Source organism: Exophiala mesophila, assembly GCF_000836275.1.
Source record: "Exophiala mesophila strain CBS 40295 unplaced genomic scaffold supercont1.1, whole genome shotgun sequence".
NCBI classification, from domain to species: Eukaryota; Fungi; Ascomycota; class Eurotiomycetes; order Chaetothyriales; family Herpotrichiellaceae; genus Exophiala; species Exophiala mesophila.
Window position 1 is genome coordinate 5,202,531 of NW_015622504.1, and position 19,162 is coordinate 5,221,692.

General features: G+C 48.9%; 4 protein-coding genes across 4 annotated transcripts; all 4 read right to left on the reverse strand.

Annotated features, from left to right (window-relative positions):
• Window positions 1–23: 23 nt before the first annotated feature.
• On the reverse strand, window positions 24–2,986 carry PV10_01664 (uncharacterized protein; the record flags this gene model as incomplete). Its single annotated transcript, XM_016365894.1, has 3 exons — window positions 24–250; window positions 320–1,947; window positions 1,998–2,986. 3 exons carry the CDS (start codon window positions 2,984–2,986, stop codon window positions 24–26), a joined length of 2,844 nt encoding a protein of 947 aa, XP_016229543.1.
• A 44-nt stretch (window positions 2,987–3,030) lies between these two features.
• PV10_01665 (uncharacterized protein) lies at window positions 3,031–3,399 on the reverse strand (the record flags this gene model as incomplete). Its single annotated transcript, XM_016365895.1, has 1 exon — window positions 3,031–3,399. The coding sequence occupies one exon, from the start codon at window positions 3,397–3,399 to the stop codon at window positions 3,031–3,033; it is 369 nt and encodes a 122-aa protein (XP_016229544.1).
• A 648-nt stretch (window positions 3,400–4,047) lies between these two features.
• PV10_01666 (uncharacterized protein) lies at window positions 4,048–4,565 on the reverse strand (the record flags this gene model as incomplete). Its single annotated transcript, XM_016365896.1, has 2 exons — window positions 4,048–4,329; window positions 4,386–4,565. The coding sequence occupies 2 exons, from the start codon at window positions 4,563–4,565 to the stop codon at window positions 4,048–4,050; spliced, it is 462 nt and encodes a 153-aa protein (XP_016229545.1).
• An 11,430-nt stretch (window positions 4,566–15,995) lies between these two features.
• On the reverse strand, window positions 15,996–18,283 carry PV10_01667 (uncharacterized protein; the record flags this gene model as incomplete). Its single annotated transcript, XM_016365897.1, has 2 exons — window positions 15,996–16,456; window positions 16,507–18,283. The coding sequence occupies 2 exons, from the start codon at window positions 18,281–18,283 to the stop codon at window positions 16,044–16,046; spliced, it is 2,190 nt and encodes a 729-aa protein (XP_016229546.1). The 3' UTR covers window positions 15,996–16,043.
• Between the last annotated feature and the right edge of the window lie 879 nt (window positions 18,284–19,162).

Genomic DNA, 19,162 nt, shown 5'->3' on the forward strand with positions numbered 1-19,162 from the left:
GCTTTCAAAAATACAAGCACGAATCAACGAATGAGCCAATCAGTCCATTGCCCTTTCAACACTCCCTCAGTCTCGATCAAGGGCGTTTCGGCAGGGGCACATATCTCCTTAAAAGACAGAGTGACATCTTCATACTCTGAATCAGAATCCTCGATTGTATTCTCGTACCACTCTTTCTCACTTAGAGTATCGTCGAGAAAGTTGACCGAATCTTTGCGTTGTGTTTCATCACCAGCTCCAGTACCCACGTCTGGTTGTGCAACAAGATCTGATCAGCGACGTCTTGCATAACAGGAGAAGAAGGTTTGATACTACTTACCACCATACCTGTCAGGATCTTCTGAGCAGTCAGAGGAAGTTTCAAAGTCCTCTTTCAAGTCAAATTCCGCAGAATCGAATGAGTCCAGAGAATCATCGTCGTCATCATCATCATCGGTTGTGGATTCCTCCTCGTCCTCGTCAGTACTGGGACTGTCTTGAGCTTGTTCATGTCCTGATCGTCTACTGTGATTTATGCCCAAGCGCTTAAGCAACTCTAATTCATCCAGTCCTTGTTCAGGAAGGGCAGATGGGTTGAGAACTGTCAGATTTGCAAGAAATTCGTGACGAATGGTGGTCACATCCTTGGGGCTGCCGTATTCCTCGTCTCCATGAACGACGGTGCCCACGACAACATCGATTTCATGATGGTCATTATTCAACTCGGCGAATAGAGTCTCAAACCATACTTCGAGTTCAGGGCCATTAGTTGGGGTTTTGGGGAGCTTTGAGGCATTCGAACTCTGAGACTCTCCGGCCTGAAGAGGGCGTCGAAGGATAAAGGCATATTTTCTGCCTGTTGGCCAAGTATTGCCTAGAAGCTCACCTCTCGCCTTCCGCTTTCGAACAACTACCTCAAGGAGTTTCGTGTTAGGCATCGGAAGTCGGACCAATAGATCGCCATCGAGAGGCTGTCCGTTTTTGCTGCCGCAGGGCATGGTGGCAATGAAACCTGATCCCGTGTATGATAGGCCACTTTGCTGCTTGTCGAATGTCGTGAAAGAGCCCTCGACTGTGGCAGTGAAGCCGCCACTCGGAATCCCCAGGAAGGAGGATGGAGCCCAGCGAAATCCATCCCTGGTTAGCCTAGTGTGTGAATTGAAAATGATGTCGTGTGGGAACACTCGAACCATACTTAGAAATGTCTCCATCCGCCTCTCGGCGCGCTCATGATCGCTGACTTTCTCAAGTTGAACCCCTTTCGCGCTATATTCTTTGATGATGTCCTTGTCAACCTCGAGTAGACGAGCAATTCTTAATCTCATCAATGCCCCCAAACAGATTGTTTCGTCGCTCAGCTTGGACGTGGAGCGGAATTGTAGTGCACTGATGGCGGGGGCCAAAGGGCCAACTCGGGCATACATCGGTCCCATCATCTCAAACATCTTGTCGCGAAGTATATCGCGAAGGATGAAAAGGGAAGACGTCGCGGCGACTGAAGCTTGCTTTGGGAATGTAACACATCGACCTCGAGTGATAGACCTGCCCACCTCAGGACAGATCATATGATCCATGTTGATGACTTTGTCTGCAAATTGTAAAAGGATCTTCTCCGAAAGCATCCCCTCCTGGAATGTCCACAATCGGCGAACCCAGTTCGTGAGGTACAATGCCAGGCCTCTCTCGTGCTCGGGTGCATCGGAAGGAATCTGTCGAAGGTTGGCTGACAATACGAGGGTACCAACGGCACCCTTGTATATGCTCGCCATTTGTCGGATGCAACGCATGCGCCGTTCTTTCATCTCGGGAGTGTCTCGAACGGGTACTGCCAGAGTGTCAATCCAGAAGTGGACAGGCTGCCCTTTTAGTTTATGGTCGGTGGCCGCTGCTTTGACCATGGCTTGAAGCTGATCAAGTTGACATTGGTACAGCCCGTTATGATGAGGATTGCCCAAGCCATCGCTCCATCTGAGATCTGTTAGTGGTGTCCGATTTCTATTGTGCTGACTTTACCTTACACATGAGAGATGGCAAGAAATGGTAAGCTCGACGAACCACGCTTCTCGATGGTCGAAGATTTCAACGAGAGCCTTTTCTTCGATTGATCCCACGAGCATACGGGAACCTGACCTGCATCAATGATTTTACACAACAGGTCCTCGTCGACAAGCACCATATTGCATTTGCCACTTTCACAACAATGTTTCTGTTGATAGGTTACCTCGTCAATATTTCGAGCGAAACATTGGCTTTGCGTGCATCGATCATGAGATATGTTGACCTCGAGATTTGAAGACTTTGCAATATAATAATGACCGTCCACTCCCATGTCTCGTAGACTTCTCTGAACATCCATGGGACACCAGCCTCTATTCAGCATTTTTTGCTTCAATAGAGACGAGGAGCCCCACTTGTTTCTTGTGCGCACAATTCCATAGATGGACAGCATTGCTTCTGTGAGTGTGTGGCCCAATGCAATGATAGAGACCCACACCTTCTCGGGAAGAGGTACGTTGGGATGTCGGTGCTGCAGAATCTGTCGCCCACGCTTGCTATCGGAGTAGGGGATGCAATAGAGATCGACATAGTCGGAGACCTTCTTCAGGATGAGAGCTGTCTTAGTTGCCCATTGGATGATGGTGGCGCTGTTCTTGTTACCCGTTTGCTGGGCTCGCTGTCGCCATTGGCGTATTAGAGATGGAAGTCGCCGAGTATTAACATACTGCCTGTCGTTATCCAGTAAATCAGATTGAGATACAACGACACCGGAAATGGAAAAGACTTCAATTGCACAGCCGAAGAAAAGCCAGTTCTGAAAAAATTCCGGGATTGAGACATCTGATCCTGGCCGTCCTGCGAGCGAATGAATGTCCTCGAGCTGTTGAATTGACCAGCCTTGTCGAGTTGGAAAGCCATGAAAGCGTCCTTCACCCGAGATATAGTCACTACGCGTGAGATTGGGAATTCGAATATGGCCTTTGCCTTGGGGCAAGGGGAAGTGATTCATGCTGAGCACACATCAAGAGTCGATTAAAGATCATGGCACTGAGCCTACGGAGCGGATGCTATGCGTTGTATATGAGTGCCTCTCACTTTATCTTGGACATCTGGGGCCAACACCCAATTCATCCCAAGCATCTTGCCGAGCCAATCCAATCGCGACACGCTGTCGTGCGAGAACGTGCCGCTAATGCACGAGTAAGGCTGAACAAAGGTAGGCGAATGCGAACAGTAGTCGAGCCGATTTCCGTTGACTAGGATCCTTGCAGCTCTGTACGTGATGGTACTGACTTGAAACACCCTATTTGCTGTATATGTCGTGGCCGATCGCTGGACGCGGTTGCTATATGCTGGATTTCTGCTGCGGTCAACATCCTTCATAGGCTGTAGCCTCTTAGGCGTGCTCGGCTGCCACGTCATCGCTGTCGGATGAGGTGACCTGCCAATGGCTTTCACGGGCTGGCTAGGGAATTAGAAAGATTGTGAGGAGTTCCCAAGCAAAACCAAATCATCGGGGCAATGTAGGAGATGGGTATTTCCTTTGTACAAATGTTTTATACATTGGCCTCTTGGGCTGTTCAAAAGTAGTGCATACATAATTCTCCGCGTGGTGGTATATTGGCATCATGGTCCAGAGGGGTTGTGACAATGAGAGGCTTTCCATCTCGAGGCTTTGCATCTTTCCTTCCACCAGGAGCACTCAAAGACGCAATTTCTTGCGCTGATTCGGGTCTAGACCTCGACGGGGGTACTTTGGCGAAAAAAGTACACCCGCAAGCTGTGCACAAATAATCTGTGGATGGATCTGTTCCATTACAGAATTTTCTGTCTCTGCCGTAGTCATATCTGTGATCGTATCATGTGTGGCCTCATTTGGGTCTCCTGGCTTTGTTGGCACCGAACGTTGGTATCTGAACTGGCTTCTCGAGTTTGAGATTGACAATGAGAGAAACGTGGTACGTGGCCAGGAATGCAGTGTCCTAGGAGCTGGCAAAACTGGTGTGCATCGGTGGGACCAGACTGCGGCGGGACCATGATCGCTGTACTTTGGCCTTATAGCATGGTTGATCAGGGCTTCGAGGCTTGGGCATTCTGTCCGTTGCTTGGACTCTGATCGATTTCAACTCCCTCTAGGGATTGCTGGCTCGCCGGTTCCTGCGAATTGAGATACTCTTGCGATTGTTGGTATTCTTGGTATTGTCTGTGCTCGTATTCTTGTTTGTTTTCGGCCCTCCATTCTCGTAAATACTTCAAGCCATCGCTCCCGTCTTTTGTAATAGGAGTTCCGTCAATGAAGTAGCGGCGCTTCTCGGCAAGCTTATCGATGTCAAGGGAAACGAATGGAGTGAGCTATCGGAATTCAGGATCAGTCATCGCCCACACAAGATCTGAAGAAAGGTTCCTACCCTGAAGTCTTCGAGGGACGGAACATTATAGTGTCGGGTCTTGCGAAAGTCGATGATGTATTTGCCCTTCTCGGTATGAGCACCCATTGATCCACTGCCAGTACCACGGTAGAAACCTCTGGCAACTTGTTTCGTGGAGAAACGCAAGCGCGCCAACAGCCTTGGGGAGGGCTGCACCATTTTCGTTAGCCTCCAACGGGCTCTGAGTGCGAGAGAGAATCAATGTGTGGGTTTGAGGGATGAACTGAACACATCGAGGAACTCGGTGATGAAGTTCAAGATCTTTTTCCAGGGTTAGAAAGCTCTGGCGCCAGTCCTAATCAGGATGTTCATAGCGCCGCCCTGTCATTAGCATCAAAGCACCTATGACTACCCCGGGAGCCGTCGCTAACTTGCCATTTGATTCCACAACCCCGTAACTGCATCCCAATGCTACACAATAATGTGGGAGGTGCCCATTATCTCTAAAACATAGGTAGTGAATTACATGCCGACAGAGATTGGTGTTGGTGACCTCGCTGAAACTGCGCTGCCTTGTGTCTTAGAGCGGCGGAAGGCTGACCCACACGCCCCTGAGCCCCTTGTTTGAGGAAGGTCTACCGAAACTCGCTTGATTTGAGATAACATCTCCACGGATTCACCTCGTTTCCATTTCACTCAGAACAGTCATTACTATCGCACTTCCAAAACCGACCATATCTCTCTTAGTCACCAGTTTCAGTCACGTCGACAGTGAACATGGAGGGAGATGAACCCAGCTCGCTTGGGAATAAACCAGTGGACGAAATCGAAATGCTTGATCTGAAAGGGGACCTTATACTCGCTGTCGGGCGACGACGTCATCTTGTGGTATCCTCGAAAGTCCTCACATTATCCTGTCCTTTCTTCCAAACAATGCTCCAGTCAAACGCTTTCGTAGAAGGCGTCGACCAGCCAAACGTCAACCATCCACCTGTCAAAGAAATACGTGAAGATCATCCGGACACCTTCTCTCTGATCTGTCGCGTTCTCCACTATCTACCTGTTGATCCACCAGACTCAATAGACGACTATCGACACTTGGCGGACTTATGTGATTTCTACGGCTGCGCCAAGGCTCTGTCTTTTCATGTGAGGGCCTGGATGGATAAATGGACACTGACGTTTCTTGATGCGCCCCAACTCCAAACGCTGATGTGGGTGGCGTTCGTCTTTGGTCTGCACAACTTGTTCTCGGATATCAGCTTCCAATTAGCACTAGCCATGGAACCTAAGGAATGGGATGATTGGGAAGTGCATCCTATGCCTGCCCACGTGAAAGGTACGCCTCCCAAAAGAAACCTTTCCCCAAACAGTAATAAATGTCGATGCAGACGACATGAGAAGTGTTTGTGAACAAGTCAAACGTTCAATTCAACTTCTCATAGAATGTAATATCGATCAACTGTGTGCGAATAATGAAAGGCATGCCGGTAGAAATGAAAAGATTTGCGGGCAGTGTTTTCGCAACAAGCCCTGGGCGACGAAAAAGTGCGGTCACTGCGGGTCCAGCAACTTCCATGACTACATTTGTACAAAGGAGATACGACTTTCGCTCTTCAAAGACTGGCTTCAATCACAGGGCTTCTGGCCTTTGAGCAAGCTAAATACGGTGAGCTGCCGGAAATTCCTGAGAGGCATTAATGAATTCATTGACAGCCGCACCCCGTGCGGCTTCGACGACTCTTGTCCACTAGCGGAGAGTAAGAAGCGGCTGATCGCCGTTCTTCGGGAAGCGAAGGAGACCAATGTAATTAGCGTGGTAGATATTGGGATGCTCTAATCCTTAAGTTTCCCCAACGGTAGCTCGAGGCACTATCACGGCCACACCCACCAATGTCACCAACCCCTTTGATCGGAGACTGAAATATATACTGCAGTTGGCGGCGTTTCTCCTCCCCTTAGCTGCGATTCAGATGAATGCGCTTAAATTGGCTGACGCACCGAACACAAGCTATCTACCTTTGACGAAGTAAATTGTGAGACGACATCATGGATCAGTCTACGGCAATTCTTGCTTTTGTCCGGGAGTGGAACTCATCCATGGTGCGTATCCACTGTCCGTTTTGCTGACAGACCTACGCTCACGCGCCTGAGAGCCTTGACTTTGAGCACGATTCGCCCTTAAAAGCTTCATTGAAACGCCGACGTGTTCCCCTCTGCAGTCACTTACTGTAGCATTACAAGTTGTGCCTTCCCAGGATCCAGCTCGAAGCCAAGGTACCAGCTACAGGTGGCACCTTGACACAATCGAAATGAAATACGTCAGTATAGGTCTACCACCTGAAATTGAATTCGGAATTTACTTCATTGAAGAGTCTGACAGCAAAATGGAACAAGATTACTTTTCAACCGCAACGTCAAGTAATAAGAAGGACTGTATCTGGCCTCTATGTAACACCGATCGAGAAATGGCTGCCAAACCACAACACAGAAGCATCAGTTCAAGAACGAGCCGTAAGTTTGACTTTCAATCCGCGCTGGAAGACAAAGAAGCTAGGCACGTTAGCACCCCAAATATCTGCAACATGTTGGCTCACTTACAAACACTCCTCCGCTAAGACTACCTCACTTCCGAAAGATTCCACCTTGAAGGCTTTGAGAATAGTGGGCAGCAGCTGTGTAGGGTCAATGCCGTCCCTCGCAATATTTACTCGTTCATACCTTAGACATTTCTATCCAGCTCAAGTCTTGATCACTCGAATGTCAGTCGAAGCATTGAAACCAATTAAAAGGTCTTACTCTTGCCGATGCATAGTCTCGATGCTCCGCCAAATGCGAGATTAAAACGTGCTCGACCAAGTAAGCAGACGCAACGAATAAATTCGGTAGAGGGGCCTGGACTTACTCAAGTTGCCCTTCTCGTTCTTGTCAAGCCACCGTTCTGGACGGAAAAGTTTTGCGTCGCTACCATAAAGATCTTCGCAGCGGCCCATGACATATGGGCTCGTTCCCACGATTGTCTAGGTCTGTGAGCTGCTACTGGCTTGAGAGCGGATGATAGGGAAACAAAAACACTTACTCCTCCTGGGAGGGAATAATGTCCAACCATAAGCCCTTCCTTTGGAACCACTCGTGGTAGAGATTGACCTACAAGTGAGTGCATTCTCAAAGCTTCGTTCATTACAGCCTGTAAGTATGGCATTCCGAGAGCTTGTTCATAAGTAACGACATCACCTGGAGCTGAGTCTTCTGTCACCCGCTGAATCTCGTCTAGAAGAGTTTGCATACATCGCGGGTTCTGAATCAGATAATAGAACATGGCCCGTAGTGAGATCGCCGTTGTATCGCTTCCTGCGTTGACGTTGCTCGAAGCCATTGAGATGATTGCTGCAGAATCAAAAGCATCTGGGTGGGCTTTATGGACATCAAGGAAACCTGCTAACATGTCGCGGTGATGGCTTCCACGCAACATACGAGATTCGACCTGCTGGACCGTAAACTGACGAATCGAGCCATTTCGTGCGTTTGCCATGATCTGGGTCCGAAAATATTGGTTGATCGTGCTAACAATCTTTGATAGCCAAGGAATCTGATTGGACCATGAAGCCATCGCGGCAGACTGCTTGATCTGCAACAATGCTTCGGACTCCTTGCCAGCATCCATGAGCCCAAATTTCTGTGAGAATGTCACCTGTCCAATCACGTCTGGCAATGTTAGCTGCAGTTGTTTCGTCATGAATGAAAATCGATATTGCCTACCAAAAGCAAAAAGTTGGAGCCAAAGCCCGAGATCAAGCGATTCTCCTTGTTTCCAATGAAGAACGTTGATGAAGTCGCGGATCACTTGGTCTATCTGAGGCTCCAACTGGAGCAAAGACGAAGTTGCATATAAATGATTCACGAGACGTCGCTGGTTGCGATGGACGACTTCGTCTCTTTCCGCAAATAGATCGAACTTCCGTGCTCCCTGCTGTGGGGCGTACCAATCGCTTTTGCGGAATTTTGCGCCAGCACCTAAAGTTCACTCTATCAGAAATGATTTTCTAGAGCTCGGGAGGCATTTCCCGTACCGTAAATAGTCTTTATTGCCTCCAGGTTTGTAGTGACCACTTCATCTGGGCCAATACGAACAGTCGCACCATACCTAGCATGAACTTCTGACAAGGCCGTATGCAGATCACCTTTGTAACCATGGAACACGAGCCATATTCTCGAAAATCGTGCTAGGAATGGGCCTGGGATTGATGCTAGTGGCGACAGCCAGCCATGATATAGAAGGTAGGAGCAGATACAAATGACGAGAAAGACTAGAAACCACATGATGAATTTGATATCGGGGCGTATCACGAGAGATTCACCGAGCCTGAGCGGTCACCCTTTTGGGTGGAAGGTGATTATAAGTAAAAATTCTGACAACGCGTCTGAGAACAGCTTCATCACCATGCCGCCCAGGATTCACTCGGTGCCAGCAGTTCCTCGCACCCCGTATACATTTGAGTTGACCCTGAGTTTAAATCTTTGCGGGGTCAATCCCCGTACGGGGTTGATGTGCTGGCGGTCCTCGCTTGTGCCGCATCTGTTTTGACGGTATGGTATTCGACCTTGTAGAGGATACCAATGCCGTGTTAATAGTTTCCAACAAGGCAATCATCACATGTGGGCCCGGCCCGGCTGATTCGAGGGCCTTTGGAATGGTGAAGGGGATAACTTTAAGAGCTGAAGTGACGGCTTCCGTGCCGCTCTGGATTTCAGCCGGGTTTCAATCCCGCTTCGTCTCGGTCATTCATAGAGGTGAGACATGCGTTCTACAATGGTGGATTCTGGTAGAAACTCAGGATTCTGGGAGCAGCGTAGGGGGGCTGTTAGTTGGATATTGCCGGAGCACCGAGCCTTGGGGTGAGAGAAAGCAAAAGTGCAGGTGGCACGCCTTGTCGAGCCAAACTATGGTAGCACGATATATGGAACAGAACCTGGATGTAGAGGCGACGCGAAAGGTAATGTTGTCAGGCTTACTACAGAGCCAGTGGCTAAGGGACCCTGAAAGATCTTTTTGGGCTTGCACCTCATGCTATTGATTACAGTTTGCTCTCCCATTGTTTCCTATCTTCTTAATAGGTGTACCTGAATTGAGGGTTTTGCTTGTCCGTCATCTCCTCGTATGCATGGTCGAAACCCTCTGCGATTCCGCGATTATCTCGAACCTTGTTCTCCCAAACACAAATATAACGATAAACTAAAGCTAGTATGATCGCTAAGGCACTTGTGGCTGTGACAGTTGCGAAGCCAGTAGTGTACTGTGGAGCTTCTCTTGTGAGGAATACTAACGGTCCGATGAAATTGCCTATTCACAATTATGTCAGTCCAAGGTCAGCGAGCTTGCTAGGGCAGGAGAACTTACCCAGACAGTATCCGACATGGATACCAGCGGAACTGAGCGACCGTTTTGTGTAGCCAGACGTGTTGGCAATTTGAACAGTCATCAGAACACTATAACCGCAATTGTAAATACCAAGAATGTACACTGCGAACAGTCTGCCTCCAATGTTGGATGTTGGGAGGCCCCACATCAAAGCAGCTGACAGCAACGTCACTGCGGTGCAGATGGCCACAAGGTAGAGTTTCATATTGTGGAGTTTTCCGGCAAGGTAGCCAACGATGAGGGTTGCGCTGCCGACGATGGCCCCCAACGGCATGGTTAGCAACAGTGAATTCAAACCACTGAAGCCCATCTGATTGATCAGGATGGGAACGAAACTGGACAGTGGGCCATTTGCAATATACAGGCACAATGCCATAATTACATTGAGCCAAAACTTGACATCGAGGAACAGCTCAATGACCTGATCTTTCTTCATGTGTGTGTTTCGAACGCCAGCATTGTTAGATCTCATGCGGGAGACGGCGATATATTTTTCTCGCTCATTGAGATGTCGAGCTCGAATGGGATCCGAGTCCATGCAAAAGAGTATGACAAACGCCCACAGAATGGTCAAGGAGCCTGCCACGAGGTACATGTATCGCCAAGGGGAAAGTGCGCCGTCGATGTGGCCGATGCCGTAATTAACCAAAGGAGAGAACAATGACACCCATGGAGCACATGAGTACCAAATACTATGGGACTTGTGAGCGGCCTGTTTTCGAAAGACTCTGAATCTCTTACCCCATTCTAAATCCCTGTTCCTCTTTCTTATACCACTGGCCAACGACCATCATAAAGGTTGGCGCCACTCCAGATTCCAAGAGTCCCAGAAAGAATCGTTGCGCGTAAAGACCTTGCCAATTGCTAACTCCTGCAGTTGCGATGAGGCAGATACCCCAGACAATGACAAGGCCGAACAGAAATCTGTCGATGGGAAATCTTTGCGCTAGTAAGACATTCGGATATGCACCTGCAATATAGCCCAAGTAGAAGATTGCAGCAGACATCGAATATCTGACACCGACATTGAGTTTAAGATCGGGGACGAGTTCAAAAATGGCCTGTGTTGTCACAATTCAGCATTTACCAATTGCACGGCATGATCTCGTCGGTACTCACAGCTTGGGAGAGCATTGCCTTGTCATAATACTGCAGGCCGAAGGTGACGCAGAGCAGACACATTAGACGAAGATCGATCTTTCTGAGAAGACGCTTCTCCTCTTCCGGAGTCCATGTTTGTTCGCCCTGATAGTTGTAGAGGACCTCGACCGCTTGGTCTTGGTGCACTGTATCGACAGTGACTGATTTCTCAATTTGCTCTCCAGTGGGAGCATTGGAGATTTGCGTCTCCAGGGTATCTGATTTATCCGCCATTAGGTTTCTTTCTTTTTCTTCTTCGGGTCTCCGTATACAAAAATATAACAAGGCAACATCACCAATGAACTCCTTACGATATGTCGAGTTTTATATCCCTGGCTTTAAAATGGTTTGTGATGCGGGGCCCCGGCCACGAAGTCGGTCTTGTCGTTGAAAAACATTTGGGGGGAACGTGCTGGGGACGGTATCTTGGCCCACTTCAGACCCACCCCGGGACGGTGTTGAGGCGAGATAGCAATTTCACTCTAATAAACCGACTTCAGCTTCTGGAAACAGAAGGCCCGGCCGATGTCAACGTCTAGGTCATATGCCGTCTTTGGGTCATCGGCATGTCCCTGTCGAATACTTCATTTCACGCCGTGTACTAAGTAGAACTTCACAACCATTTTGCTAAGCGAGCATGATAGACCTGGCTGTGGATACCATATCTCGCATGGCAGGGTCTTACACTTGCAAGGAACCCGGTGAAAGTACGACTAGAGTGAAGAGACCCAAAGTTGGAGAATATTCCATCAGACTTTTCCAAATCTGTTTGACTCTTCGAGCACAGCAGCGAATGCCTCTACCGTCATCTTCCCGCAGTCTACATGTCCTAGTTATTCAGCCGGCCTTATAATAAACACCACGGGGCCGAGCCGAATAGCTACACAGGACCAACATACGACTACTCGAGGTCTGGCATTTGAACTGAGCCCAATTCTGGCCTGCAATTTAGCAGAAATAGTCAGCTGTGTTAGAAAAACCCATAATACGGTCGCCTTTGCATAATTATGGAATCAGCTGTCTGTTTAAAAGAACGCGGAGAAGTGAAAGAGTGAATCAAGGATCAAGAATGGGCATACCAAATGTGTCGACACCTCCTGATTTTACATCTGACCGACTTTGCTATAGGACATACGGTTCTTTCGTTCAGCGACCGCGGCAGCAAAACAGGCTTTCCGAGACCTTCCTACACTGCTAGTCTGATCTCAAGAAGCTGTAAAAGGAGTGATACCTGCAATATGTTCACAGAGTCGGGTACGGTAACTTATGATGCAAGCGCCTGACTATCTCAACAAAGTTGGGCTCATTGTCACAGCTGATAAATCCTAGTTTGATGAGAAAGTCGATCAAGACGAACGTCGCAGCTGGGGAGCATTGGCGTTGCATCAACTTGTCCAACACCTCTGGTGCCGACAAGAGTTCAAAATAAGCCACCTCGCCGTCCATAGGTGTCGGGACAAGCGTCGAAGGCAGTCTAACGCAGTAGCAAAAATCAATCTCGGGTAAGGCGAAGCCTAGGTCATCAGACCCATAGCTTTCACTCTTGCCCACGTAGCTTAAAGCGCCCATGGATTTAATCTCGTCGCAAAGCCATTCTTTAGGCAGAGATGCCTCTTCCAAAGATTCACGTAAGATACCTTCCATAGGAAGCTCTCCAGCTGTAAGAGCGCCACTTGCGGTGACGTCCAAGAACCCGGGGAAATATTCCTTGCTCTGGGAACGTCGTGAAAGCCACATTTTAAGATTTCTCAAATCTGGTATAGGCTCAGCTTCACCAAGCTGGTAGGCGATAAGTTGCACTCCATACGCAAGTATCCCAAAGTTTGGTGCTGCGGCACGTGGAATGCTGACTAGGATCTGTTTGTCCAGTCCGTAGACTGGAAAGGTTTCTCCTGTTAATAAGCTTATATCAACGCATTTCATGTTTTGCTGTGAAGCAAGCGTTCGTTTTATATTTGTGTCCCTGGTTCCCACAGAATCGCCATGTAATGTTAAGGATCGGTCAGAGTCGCAAATAGTCCAGAAACAAGGATCCCAGAACCAGTCTTGCCTGGTGCGTGGCGAAACATGACCGAAGGTCTGAGGCAATCCATCAATTCGGAAGTGATAAAACTCCGAAAGATCGCCGTCGCTCAGAGAGCTAGAGAATTTTAGAGATAGTTGGAGAAGGATGATGTTGTCATCAGAGCACTCACAGATTACAAAGTAGTCCCAACAAGCCTTCCATTGAAGACACGTCGTGACCTAGATCCCAAGCTATACACTAGAAATTTTCGACAGCGCTTTCGCTGAGGGATGGAGTTCAAATTGCTGGGAAATTCTTGTCTTGGCGGCACAAGCGCAGCCATTCCTCTTTCAGACAATTACACGAGCTTCGTTGACGGGATGGAGCCAAAGCCATTTCAGAAGGTCGTGAATGAGTTCGATGGGTTTGTTGATGTCCATATTGTTGAAGGGTGTGAGCCGTGGTCAACAACCGGTGAGTCCCCCAACAATAATGGGAATTTTAACAGGGGTCTGCCTGAGCAGGCATTATAATGAGTTAAAATGACACAGGGAACCGGCACCCGACGCCCTGACGGCGTAGTCATCGGGGGTTCTGTCACAGCAAAGAAATATGCGAATGGGAAGGCCATAGATATGTAGCGGATGTCCGATTTCTTTCCAAACGCGAGGTCAGGCCTCAGCCCATAATGATACACAAGAATGCATATCCGCAAGCTCGATCAATCAGTTAAACATAATATACGGGGTTTCTAGCCATTCCGTTCACTCGATCTCAAGAACAGGAAACTAAACGAGATACTCTCATGCAGCAGCGGCTTTCTGTGCCAACATTGACGCCTCAACGGTGGCTCGACCGCTGTTATCATGCAACAGTGTCGAGAGAGGGCTGTCGAGTTCGTCCAGCCAGGTGAGGTAAGCCTTGCGTGCATCTTCCAATGCGTCAAATCCCAGCAGGTTCATGTTGTATTTGCTGTCCAGCCAGGAATAGGAAGACCTTCCATCGACGAAATCGTAGTTGGCCATCTCTGCGTCGCGTGCTCTTTGCTCCTCGCCATCTGGGAGATGATAGAACCATCGATTTCTAACCGCCCCTTGCACATTCACCGTCGTGCGTTGCTTTCGCAACTTTTCGTATAAGGAGAGGACGGCAGGGATGGTTGCGTTCTGTGGTAGTGCCTTTGGTATCGACTCCAGCTTGCTTTTGTTATACATGCCGAGTAAGGACCCCAGCACTCCCCCGTCTTCCACTGCCATAGCTGCACCTTGTGCTTGGTATGGCAAGGTAGGGTGACATGCATCTCCAAGCAGCGCAGCATGGCCCTAAAGTTATCAGCTTTGCCTTGATGCATATAACTCTGTCATGAGACTTACCTGTGTCCACGAGTCAAGCTCCTCGTGGTGTAATAACTTCCACTTTAGCACGGAAGAAATACAGCTGATCAGCAGAGTGAGTCTGAAATGATTAGTTCATGGTCATCAGAACAGAACTGGTTGGGTTTACATTGGGTCCCATCCTTCAAATGCCGCTCTCATTTCAGAAATATCCCCTTCTTCGGCCCGTACATTCGGGGGAAGATTATCAGGTCGCAATAGCACAAGATTAAACTCTGTACCGGATCTCAAAGGATAGAAGACGCAGTGTTTCTGGGGGCCCATCCACAGCGTGACCGACTTTTGTGCGCACAAGGCCTCCACTGATGGATTGTTCAATGACTGTAGCTGCTTCAGACTGAACGTAGCACGGTAGGCGAGATCACCGGTCTCAGATGGCGGAGAGGCTTTGTTCAGAAAGGTTTCTCTGGTGGATGACCACAGACCTGGAAATTGGTAGTCATCAATTAGTCCAAATCGCCAAATGGAATATGTCGAATCAAAGTCGAGCAAAGTCTTACCATCGGCGCCAACAACCACGTCTGCCTCTCTTGTGGTGCCATCGGCCAAAGTAACTTGTGTTCCACTCGAGTCGATGCTGTCAACTTGGGTTCCGAGCTCCAACTCAGCTCCCAGAGCCAGCGCTTCTTCTAGAAGCACGCTGTGATAGTCTTCCCTGTGAATAACCCTGTATTCCAATCAGTCATGCGCTGCTCAGATCGACAAGGTTTCGTTGCCTACATCCAATTCGCTCCAAACATCTTCTGGGAGTTCGCGCCCAAAGGACGCGATGCAAGGACCTTGCCATCCGAGTATCTCTTGGTCTCGAGACTCTCAACAACCGTGGACACTGCCTCGATCTTAGAAAGAACCCCAAGGGACTTGAGAACTTTAGCGCTGTTTGGCGGAATCTGAATTCCTGCTCCAACCTAGCAGACAGTTAATTTCTTGAAGAGTGAACATAGGGTTTACACACATTGGCGATCTTTGGAGCCCTCTCTAATATTGTCACTTTTATGCCCTGTAGTCGACTTGTGATAGCACAGGCAAGGCCACCTAGACCCGCCCCGACAACGAGTACTTTGTTAACAGACCCCATGTTGCCAGCGATGCTGATGGTGTGGATGAACAGATAAACAATGAAGATCAAACATGTCTTTTGAGGTCTCCGGAAGGTAAACAAGACACAGAATCTCACCACTGGCTAGTAAGACGTGGGTTACATGAGCGTCCTGTGAGACAAACCGTGGCGGGCACGGTATTTAGGATAGCTCGCACCACTTTTGTTGCATGCCGCGCTGTGGAGGCATACCCCGGGCCCCGGACTTCTGGGCCCCTGGGGACTCCGGAGTTGGATCCACTTGAGTCTTCGCAGCATGTCTGAACACCGTTGTCAATCCGGTGGCTTGAAGACCTCTTCAGATCCCCCCGTGGCGTCAATTTCACTGCGCTTCATGCCCCGTTTAGCTGGCCATTCCATGTCATGTACATAAACTACAAGAATCTCCAATCGGGTAGCTACCATACTACAGAGATGAGCTGTCTGAATGATGGGCTTTGCTCCAAAGTAGCACCACTTTCATACTGTTAGATGTATTCTTTACAAAATGACAAACGCGTCCAGTAGAGGTGCCTTCGTTGTTACCTAAGGTTTCCATATTCCAAGTGTCATCATATGTCATATGATTGCTCTTCCATCAATAAAATGAACCCAAAACTCTCGACCATCCGGCTAGTCTTACACAGTAAACTTTCTTGGGTCAGGCAACAGGAGGCAGGAATCTTTCTTGAGTATCTCTGGTACTGATATCTTGCCCGACTGAGAAATCATGAGGGTTGTTGTCCAAGTTCAGGTCCCAAAAATCAACAGATGCGATGGCAGCCGGAAACGCAAAGCGTTCAGATCGTGTTGCAGTATTATCAGAAGCCGCCGCCACATCATTCACATCTCTTGTTCCAATTGTGGATGCAAAATCATTCACATTGTCGAATAAGTGGTTTTGGGGCACATTCTCTGAACCAGCAATTGATTGCTGCTGCCTCATTGAGGAATTGCTGAATGCCGCAGAGGCTTGCCACTGCATTGTTCGCGGAAACCAAAGGGGATACCGCTTGATGAGTTCCATATCTGCCGACGCTAGCGGCGCGGGACTGTTTTGTAATTTACTAATCCCTGTTCCACATTAGTTCTTTGTTCGGTAGATGAATTGAAAATGCACTTACTCAATGCTAAAATACCAAGCTGCCAGTATTCACCCAGTCGTGCCTGTAGTAGCCTTACCACAGCATCACAAGAGCTAAGAAGGTCCGATTGGAAAGGTATCTCTGCGTTCGGTACGTAGACATTGAGCATCATGCATGAGAAAAATGGATGGGCCGCTGCGGTGTAGTCAGCAGGCCAATGGCTGGTTATTCTTGAAAGTTCGAAGATCCGATCTCGCAAGCCAGAGGGGCCCCCAAAGAGCCCTGGTCCCACAATGCTAGCATCAAAGTCTCTGATTGGAAGGTTGCGGGAGATATAAGTGCTGGATGACAACAGTAAGTGAGTGCCAATGACCCAGTTACGATTCGAATGGTGAAGCTCGTCAGTGTCCATAGGCTGGTTGGTCAGATCAAAGAACGAAGGCAATGCCAATTTGAGACAATTTATCTCATTTTGGAGTACAGTTCGATCCTCGATGCTCACACAATCCTCCTGCTGGAGGTACTCTTGGGCGCAAGCATGGAGGAGATTGGCCAACAAGAACCATGTTCTCCCATCTTTCCGTGAAAGCGAGTCCAGGACCAGCCAGATGCTTCCCAATCGGCGGGGAAGCCGTGGTGAATCAGTTTCCTGGCACGCGAACCAGAAATCATCCCGTACTGGGAGCTTGACTGATGCCCTTCGCCATTCTGTTGAAAACGAGCGTTGACAGACAGAAGACCCGAAGACATCAAGCTCCCAAACAAGCCACCAAGCCCTCCGCCTTTCTTCTTGTTCGGCCCATTCCAGATGTGCTGCTTCCGCATTGACTTCAGAATCAATTCGAGCTAGCCCAAGTTCATCGGTAAGTCGTAGGCAAACTCCAACCAGAATCCAGCCCTGGGAGCTTAAACCAGAGGTATAATAGTGGAATGCGAGAAGAATGCATCCTTGCAGGTACGTGAGTGTAGGGTTTTCAATATTCCGCGCGTCTTTATAACATTGCCGAGCATGCTGCGCGCAGACATCGATCCAGACCTTTGTTGAGTGCCCGCCTCGCTCTCCTTGAGACAAGAATCGACAAGACAAGGTAAAGATGCTACTCAGGAGCAGCGCTTCATCTGTATCGAGGCAACTTAAAGGATCCGGCTGGCCTTGCATTTTCTCTGCCAATCGACTCATGAACTTGGGCTTGTGTAACAACGGGAGCCACGGTTGAATACGTTGGAAGTGAATGCTCACTAGTCGGAGTATAAACATATAAGAGTATCTCGAGGGATCACAAGGATGGTCGATTTTAGTCTCCTCGGGAGACCTGGCGATGGTTCCGGGAGAAGGTGAAGAAATGTGGATTATATCTTTGCTGGATGTATTCAATGGCAGTGACGTCGAAAAGTCGCTCGCTGTTTTAGGAGGTCTTGTTGAGCTAGTCCCATCTCCTGCTCCTATATTAAGACCATAAAAGCCACGCTGGTCTCCAGCCTTTGACTGCTGGGAGAGAGATGGGGATGGACTAGATCCCCAGGTGTCTTCTGGCTGCAACGGAGATGTCGCATGTTGTGTGTCCAAAAGCTGGTTCAAAAGTTCGATGTTGGGAGCGTTCTTGTTACCTTTGCTAGGATCATGTCTTCCACGCAGAGGCGGACGTCTCCTTGCAGGAACGATGCATGTACGACCAGTTCGGGAGCAGAGACCACAGACCGGGCGTGTCATGTCGCATTTCGTCTTTTTGCGGTTGCATTCAGAACAAGCGCGTCCAGGGCCGCGAGTGGATGGCGGGTCTGGTTGAGGGAGTGGGACGCTTTCATCTTCCACCATATTGTTTTGCGAGGGCGAAGGGCTCATAACAGCACCAATCTGCACGAGGAGAGGTCAGAGTTGGCTGATGTTAAGGATCATAGTCAAAATCCTCTTCTTTGGCTCCAGTTGCGACCACTACAACTAAAGGTTCGAGGCGACGAGCTTTAGCCAAAATTTCAGCCCTTGGCTCGGTTGACAAGGGCACTCGGGGACCCTTTAGACACGGCCTGAGTCTGAACCCCGCTTGAAGGCGAAACTCATACATTAGACCTCCCCACAAGCCCCATTCCGAAAGCTTCCCCAGACATTCTTTCTGGGTTGAGTTGAGAGCGTGAAAGATCCCAGCGCAATACACAGAATAACCTCAATACCATCTCCTTAGTGTAGATTCTTCTCCTTGCCTACAGGACGGCTTTGCTCTATAGCTTTCATTTTGGCTGGTGTCACAGCCTTGCCGTCTGCGCAATAGTTACAGAGAATGACTGCACGTACGTGGATCACTCCACGGCCACAATCGTAGTCAAGGGACAGTACCCCGGAGACAAAAATTCATCTGACACAGACGTGCCTGGCCGATCTGTTCCAGAGGGTGCACGCGATACATAGACGGTGGCGGTACTCTGCCAATAGCTGACGTTATGGAAATGCCGATGCCGAACACCGTGCCCACTTGCATTGACCGTTCCCACTCAGACATCTAATGTAGAGGCTTGAATGGATGACTTGCCTTATGCCACTTCCTATCACTATTCATGGCCTAGCCTCCCTCTTGCGCCTATGCATTTCGTAGCATTTTGAGGTTAATAGAGACGATTCTCTTGGCCCATTAAAAATATTAGAGTAACCGAGTGGCTGGTCAAGCGCATGCACTGTTCGCCGGTCCTCGAATATTCATTG